This window comes from Tachysurus vachellii, chromosome 1 (genome assembly GCF_030014155.1).
Source record: "Tachysurus vachellii isolate PV-2020 chromosome 1, HZAU_Pvac_v1, whole genome shotgun sequence".
Taxonomy (NCBI): Eukaryota; Metazoa; Chordata; class Actinopteri; order Siluriformes; family Bagridae; genus Tachysurus; species Tachysurus vachellii.
This window is the reverse complement of record NC_083460.1, coordinates 450,001-457,500: the sequence shown is the minus strand read 5'-3', so window position 1 is coordinate 457,500 and position 7,500 is coordinate 450,001. Positions and strand designations below refer to the sequence as shown.

Here is a 7,500-nt window from a genome sequence, read left to right as displayed (position 1 = left end):
TTCCAGACCACCCTGAGCTGAAGGACATCCATAAGGTTCTACAAGACTACAGGAAGGTGTGGAACATCAGGGGTTATGGACAGAGCAGCTAAAGGATTCCGATTCTTCTCACTGGGGTGAAATTTTAAACCCGTTTATTTTAATGTCTTAATTTAACCCTTTTTTCTGAATGTTTTCAGCAAACATCAAAGAGCTCTGATCTCCAGGCGGCGCTGCAGCTCTCCATGCGTGCAGTTCAGCACGAAAATGTTGACGTGCGCATTCACGCCCTCACCAGCCTGAAGGAGATGCTGTACAAAAACCAGGTGAGGAACAGACACACACACACACACACACACACACACACACCTTTCTGGCCAGTGGGTTTAGATTGGGTAGATTTTTGTTTTATATCTGTGTGTAATGTATTTATGTTCTGTGCATGTGTGTGTGTGTGTGTGTGTGTGTGTGTGTGTGTGTGTGTAACAGGCAGCAGTGTTGCGCTTGATATTGGACAGTGAGTTGGTGGAACCGGTTCTGTCAGAGCTGGTGACGGTTCTGTTGTTGGGGTGTCAGGATGTGAACGCTGAGGCACGTCTGCTGTGTGGCGAGTGTTTGGGGGAACTGGGGGCAATAGACCCTGGACGCCTCAACCTGAACACCACACACACACAGCGCAGCGGGGCCAGCTTCACTGTGAGCATTGTTACTGTCACACACCGTAACCTGGGTGATGATGATATCATGTTACTCAGATTTTTAGATTGATTAACCTGAATGTAAACAGTGTGTGCTGCTGTTTTGCTTCTGCAGAGTGGGATCGATGATCCGGACTTTGCTTTCGGCTTGTTGACAGAATTGACCAGAACGTTTCTGGCGTACGCCGACAATGTGCGAGCTCAGGATGCTGCGGCCTACGGCATGCAGGTGTGGAACTGTACAACACGGTGAAGATGTAAATCTGTGGTGTAATTAAACTGTAAAACCAAAAACCAACTCTGAACATAGCTGCGTAGGTCATGGGTCGCTATGGTTACGCATTATTTTCCTCTCTCTCTCTCCGTCTCTTTGTGTGTGTGTTTGTGCTTTTGTGTGTTTGTGTGTGTGTGTTTGTGCTTGTGTGTGTGTGTTTGTGTGTGCTTTTTTGTTTGTGTGCTTTTGTGTTTGTGTGTGTGTGTGTTTTAAGGAACTGCTGTCTATATTTGAGTGTCGTGAGGGAAGGACTGACTCACCTGGTCGCAGGCTGTGGAGGAGATTTCCAGAACAAGTTCAAGAGATTCTAGAGCCACATCTGAACAGCAGGTGAGGAACAGTGTGAGAAACACAGAAGGACTGATGAACATGTGATAAAGGTGTGAACACATCTGTGGTTTCCTGTGGACCCTGTGGGTGTGAATCCTGTTTCATCATCTGGTCTTTAGGTATAAAAGCTCCCAGAAGCTGGTGAACTGGTCCAGACTGACAAAGCCCATCTACCTGAGTGACCGAGGGAGTAAGTTCTCCGACTGGTCTGCTACGTGGGCTGGATATCTCATCAGCAAGGTGCGTTCTCCAAAAAATACCCACCTTTACTCCAAACTCTGCTGTGTCCTAAAGCACCTTCTCTTCATTAGATGCTTCACTTCTCAGTCAGTTATCCATTTCCCTTTCCATCTTCACCTTAGTGCACCAATTAGTCCGTCAGTGACCAACAATTTCATTGTTTGTGAGTTTAAAACCCAGTACACTGTATTACTGACCCAGTAAACTCAGTGTACACGAGATCCCACAGTGCACCACAACAGTACACACACACTGTATAGTGAACCTGATGTTAGACATTAGGGAGGAGGCTGTAATGTGGGGAACAGGCTCTAAAAATATATTTACATTATATAAACATGAGAAATGTCTGCAGCCTCGTGTGTGTGTGTGTGTGTGTGTGTGTGTGTGTGTGTGTGTGTGTGTGTGCGTGTGCGTGTGCGTGTGTGCATGCATGTTTGTGTCTGTGTGTCTGTGCGCGTGTGTATGGTGTGTGTGTGTATGGTGTCTGTGCACGTGTGTGTCTGTGCGTGTGTGTGCTTTTGTGTGTATGTTGTGTGTGTGTGTGTGTGTGTGCTTTTGTCTGTGTGGTTGTTTTTGTGTGTATGGGGTGTGTGTGCTTTTGTGTGTGTGTGTGTGGTTGTGTTTTTGTGTGTGTATGGTGTGTGTATGTGTGTGTGTGTGTGTGTGTGTATGGTTTTGTCTGTGTGGTTGTGTTTTTGTGTGTGTATGTGTGTGTGTGTGTGCTTTTGTCTGTGTGGTTGTTTTTGTGTGTATGGGGTGTGTGTGCTTTTGTGTGTGTGTGTGTGTGTGTGGTTGTGTTTTTGTGTGTGTATGGGGTGTGTATGGGTGTGTGTGTGTGTATGGTGTGTGTGGTTGTGTTTGTGTGTGGGTGTGTGTATGGGGTGTGTGGTTGTGTTTTTGTGTGTGGGTGTGTATGTGTGTGTATGTGTGTGTGGGTGTGTGTGTGTGTGGGTGTGTGTGTGTGTGTGTGTATGGTGTGTGTGTGTGTGTGTATGGTGTGTGTGTATGGTGTGTGTGTGTGTATGTGTGTGTGTGTGTGTGTGTGTGTGGTTGTGTTTTTGTGTGTGGGTGTGTATGTGTGTGTATGTGTGTATGTGTGTGTGTGTGTGTGTGTGTGGTTGTGTTTTTGTGTGTGGGTGTGTATGTGTGTGTATGTATGTATGTGTGTGGGTGTGTGTGTGTGGGTGTGGGTGTGTGGGTGTGTGTGTGTGTGTGTGTGGGTGTGTGTATGGTGTGTGTGTGTGTGTGTGTGTGTGTGTGTGTGTGTGTATGGTGTGTGTGTGTGTGTGTGTGTGTGTATGGTGTGTGTATGGTGTGTGTATGTGTGTGTGTGTGTGTGTGTGTGTGTGTGTGTGTGTGTGTGTGTGTATGGTGTGTGTGTGTGTGTGTGTGTTTGTGTATTTTAGGTGCGTCACGATCTTGCCAGTAAAGTGTTTAGCTGCTGCAGCTTCATCATTAAACACGATTACAGAGTGACCCTGTATCTGCTGCCCCACATCCTGCTGTATGTGCTGCTGAGCTCCACACCTGAGGAACAGCAGGAGGTCAGAAACTGCTGAAACTTTTAATGTTACAGATGAAACCATACTGATAATAAAATCAGGTATAGACTCAATATTGTACTCATTAAATATTAATATCTGACACCAGGTGCTAATTTAATTATACGCTGTAGTCTTAATGATCAGAGGACACAAACGACTGGATTATAGAGTTCTATCTACAATCTGTCAACAAAATCAGATAAATGAGTAATGTCCTATAACCCTGAGCATGAGGAGATTTACCTGTCTGTGTGTGTCTGTGTCTCTGTATCTGTGTGTGTCTGTGTCTCTGTATCTGTGTGTCTCTGTATCTGTGTGTCTCTGTGTCTGTGTGTCTGTGTGTGTCTGTGTCTCTGTATCTGTGTGTCTCTGTATCTGTCTGTGTGTCTGTGTCTCTGTATCTGTGTGTGTGTCTGTGTCTCTGTATCTGTGTGTCTCTGTATCTGTGTGTCTCTGTATCTGTGTGTCTCTGTATCTGTGTGTCTCTGTATCTGTCTGTGTGTCTGTGTCTCTGTATCTGTGTGTGTGTCTGTGTCTCTGTATCTGTGTGTCTCTGTATCTGTGTGTCTCTGTGTCTCTGTGTCTGTGTCTCTGTATCTGTGTGTGTCTGTGTCTCTGTATCTGTGTGTCTCTGTGTCTCTGTATCTGTGTGTGTCTGTGTCTCTGTATCTGTGTGTGTCTGTGTCTCTGTATCTGTGTGTGTGTCTGTGTCTCTGTATCTGTGTGTCTGTGTCTCTGTATCTGTCTGTGTGTCTGTGTCTCTGTATCTGTGTGTCTGTGTCTCTGTATCTGTGTGTGTCTGTGTCTGTGTCTCTGTATCTGTCTGTGTCTCTGTATCTGTGTGTCTCTGTGTCTCTGTATCTGTGTGTCTCTGTGTCTCTGTATCTGTCTGTGTGTCTGTGTCTCTGTATCTGTCTGTGTCTCTGTATCTGTGTGTCTCTGTGTCTCTGTATCTGTGTGTGTCTGTGTCTCTGTATCTGTCTGTGTGTGTCTGTGTCTCTGTATCTGTCTGTGTCTGCATGTCTGTGTCTCTGTATCTGTCTGTGTCTGCATGTCTGTGTCTCTGTATCTGTCTGTGTCTGCATGTCTGTGTCTCTGTATCTCTGTGTCTCTGCATGCACACAGGTGGTGTTAGAGATCATGGCCGTGCTGAAGGAGGATGAGCCGCGGCTGCAGGAGAACGCCTCGAGTCTGGCTCAGCTGAGCACACAGACTGTGTTCTCTATGTTAGACCATCTGACCCAGTGGGGGCGCTACAGGCTCCAAACACTCAGCACAGCTAAGAGCTCTAGCCGACAGAACCGAGACACACAGAACCTTCATGCCAGCGGTGACACAATACTCACACACACACACTCACATATCTGTGTAAAATATATATAATTAGACTACAAGTTACGTGTGTGTGTGTGTGTGTGTGTGTGTGTGTGTGTGTGTGTGTGTGTGTGTGTGTGTGTGTGTGTGTAGAGAACAGTGAATATCAGTGTGTGGTCTCCTTTCTGAACCGGATTCCTCAGGATGTTCTTGCTAAAGCATCGTTCCGTTCTAAAGCTTACACACGAGCTGTTATGCACTTTGAGGCCTTCATCAGGGAGAAACAACAGAACATTCAGGATCACCTGAGCTTCCTGCAGGTACAAGAGAAGATCCTTTATCACCATCATCAGCATCGTCATCATCACCTTTATTAGAACCTTCAAATACACCTCAATAATCAAGAATGGAAATAAGTTTTGTGTGTGGGGTGTGTGTGGGTGTGGGTGTGTGTGTGTCTGTGTGTGTGTCTCTGTGTGTGTGTGTCTCTGTGTGTGTGTGTGTGTGTCTCTCTGTGTGTGTGTGTGTGTGTGTGTGTGTGTCTCTGTGTGTGTGTGTGTCTCTGTGTGTGTGTGTGTCTCTGTGTGTGTGTGTGTCTCTGTGTGTGTGTGTGTGTCTCTGTGTGTGTGTGTGTGTCTCTGTGTGTGTGTGTGTCTCTGTGTGTGTGTGTGTCTCTGTGTGTGTGTGTGTCTCTGTGTGTGTGTGTGTCTCTGTGTGTGTGTGTGTCTCTGTGTGTGTGTGTGTCTCTGTGTGTGTGTGTGTGTGTGTCTCTGTGTGTGTGTGTGTGTCTGTGTGTGTGTGTGTGTGTGTCTGTGTGTGTGTGTGTGTGTGTGTGTGTGTGTGTGTGTGTCTCTGTGTGTCTGTGTGTGTGTGTGTGTGTGTCTCTGTGTGTGTGTGTGTCTCTGTGTGTGTGTGTGTGTCTGTGTGTGTGTGTGTCTGTGTCTGTGTGTGTGTGTCTGTGTGTGTGTGTCTGTGTCTGTGTGTCTGTGTCTGTGTGTCTGTGTGTGTGTGTCTGTGTGTGTGTGTGTCTGTGTGTGTGTGTGTCTGTGTGTGTGTGTCTGTGTGTGTGTGTCTGTGTGTGTGTGTCTGTGTGTGTGTGTCTGTGTGTGTGTGTCTGTGTGTGTGTGTCTCTGTGTGTGTGTCTCTGTGTGTGTGTCTCTGTGTGTGTGTCTCTGTGTGTGTGTGTGTGTGTGTGTGTGTGTGTGTGTGTGTTAGGCCCTGTATGCAGCCATGCATGAGCCGGATGGTGTGAGAGGAGTGAATGCTCTGAGAACAGAGGAACCTTCACTGAGAGAACAGATTCTTGAACATGAGAGCATTGGCCTGCTGAGGGAGTCTACAGCCTGCTATGACAGAGCCATACAGTTAGAACCTGACCAGGTAAACACACACACACACACAGAGACACACACACACACACACACACAGTAACTTATTCCTGCTACATATTGTATTCTTTATTATATTATACACAATCTGTATATTATATTTACAGTGTGAATATAAAGGTACTTGACAGTGATGTTTCTGTGTGTGTGTGTGTGTGTGCGTGTGCGTGTGTGTGTGTGTGTGTGTGTGTAGATTGTACATTATCATGGTGTGATGAGCTCCATGCTGGGACTCGGGCAGCTCTCCACAGTGATGACGCAGGTTAATGGGGTTCTGGCGAACAGGTGAAACTTCACATCACTCCACACTTTTATAGCTGGAGAATGTAATGTTGCTGTTCTTCTGATTGTGATCTGCTTTTGTCGTTGTGAAGACCACGGTGGAAGTCTGACCTGAACGCATATCGTGTTGAGGCGGCGTGGAAGCTCTCAAAGTGGGATTTAGTGGAGGATTATTTGGCCTCAGGTGAGATTTTTAATGGTTTAGATTTTTATAGAATTTATAGATCAAATTACTGTTCAAGTTCTGTCCATATTTATGTGTGTGTGTGTGTGTGTGTGTGTGTGTGTGTGTGTGTGTGTGTGTGTGTGTGTGTGTGTGTGTGAAGATGAGAAATCAAACACATGGGGTGTGAGACTGGGACAGATGTTGCTCTCGGCTAAGAAACACGACTTGGAGCATTTTTATGAGAAGCTGAAGGTGGCACGGAGGGAGCAGGTGGTTCCTCTTTCAGCTGCCAGCTTCGAGTGTGGAACCTACCAAAGAGGATACGAGTACATTGTCAGGTGTGTTAGTGTAGAACAGAGAGGTGGGCAGGGGGTCCCACAGCAGTTTATTACTTTACTATAACAGAACTTTAACTATTAAAGAATGAAAGTTCACATGAATCTGTTTATAGTTATATTTAATGTTATAGCAGACTTAACAGTTCACTCACCACATCCTCTCTTTTCTCTCTCTAGAAATGAATATGACAAAAACATGTGTGTGCGTGTGTGTGTGTGCGTATGTGTGTGTGTGTGCGTATGTGTGCGTATGTGTGCGTATGTGTGCGTATGTGTGTGTATGTGTATATATGTGTATGTGTATATATGTGTGTGTGTGTATATGTGTATGTGTATGTGTATGTGTGTGTGTGTATGTGTATATATGTGTGTATGTGTGTGTGTGTGTGTATGTGTATGTGTGTGTATATGTATATGTATGTGTGTGTGTTTCAGACTTCACATGCTCAGTGAGTTAGAACACGCGTTCACTGAGCTGCAGAAGGAAAGTGAAGGGTCCAAGGCGAGTGAGCTGATGCTGAATTGGGACGATCGCCTGATCATGACCCAGAATTCCTTCAGAGCTAAAGAGCCAATCCTGGCTCTCCGTCGGGCGCTTCTCAGCCTCAGCAAGGGGTGAGAGAACACACACACACACACACACACGCACACACACGGGTAATAAAAACCCTTACTCCAATTACTGATTTAATATTTAATTTTTAATATTTAATATTTACTGTATGTGTTGTGATGTAAGGTGTGTGTGTGAGGAGCAGGTGGGTCAGTGTTGGCTGCAGAGTGCGAGAGTGGCACGTCGAGCCGGTCATCACCAGACGGCTTTTAATGCCCTGCTGAATGCAGAAAACTCTCGCCTGTCTGAACTGTTTGTGGAGAAAGCCAAGTGGCTCTGGTCCAAGGTACAAACACAAGACATGAGACTTCATCAACAATGTTGGAATTGG

The 7,500-nt window shown here is 45.9% G+C and overlaps 1 protein-coding gene across 1 annotated transcript in view; it reads left to right on the top strand.

The window, feature by feature from the left end:
• The window catches only part of atr (ATR serine/threonine kinase), a 26,919-nt gene that overhangs the window by 12,036 nt on the left and 7,383 nt on the right, over positions 1–7,500 (top strand). Inside the window, exons 16-30 of the mRNA XM_060865791.1 lie at positions 1–56; positions 180–305; positions 469–675; positions 793–906; positions 1,166–1,281; positions 1,401–1,521; positions 2,931–3,068; positions 4,194–4,398; positions 4,536–4,702; positions 5,598–5,762; positions 5,964–6,055; positions 6,145–6,236; positions 6,379–6,556; positions 6,992–7,171; positions 7,296–7,455. The exon at positions 1–56 is cut by the window's left edge and continues 38 nt beyond it. Coding sequence (XP_060721774.1) covers positions 1–56; positions 180–305; positions 469–675; positions 793–906; positions 1,166–1,281; positions 1,401–1,521; positions 2,931–3,068; positions 4,194–4,398; positions 4,536–4,702; positions 5,598–5,762; positions 5,964–6,055; positions 6,145–6,236; positions 6,379–6,556; positions 6,992–7,171; positions 7,296–7,455 — 2,117 coding nt within the window. The remainder of the gene's footprint in view (positions 57–179; positions 306–468; positions 676–792; positions 907–1,165; positions 1,282–1,400; positions 1,522–2,930; positions 3,069–4,193; positions 4,399–4,535; positions 4,703–5,597; positions 5,763–5,963; positions 6,056–6,144; positions 6,237–6,378; positions 6,557–6,991; positions 7,172–7,295; positions 7,456–7,500) is intronic.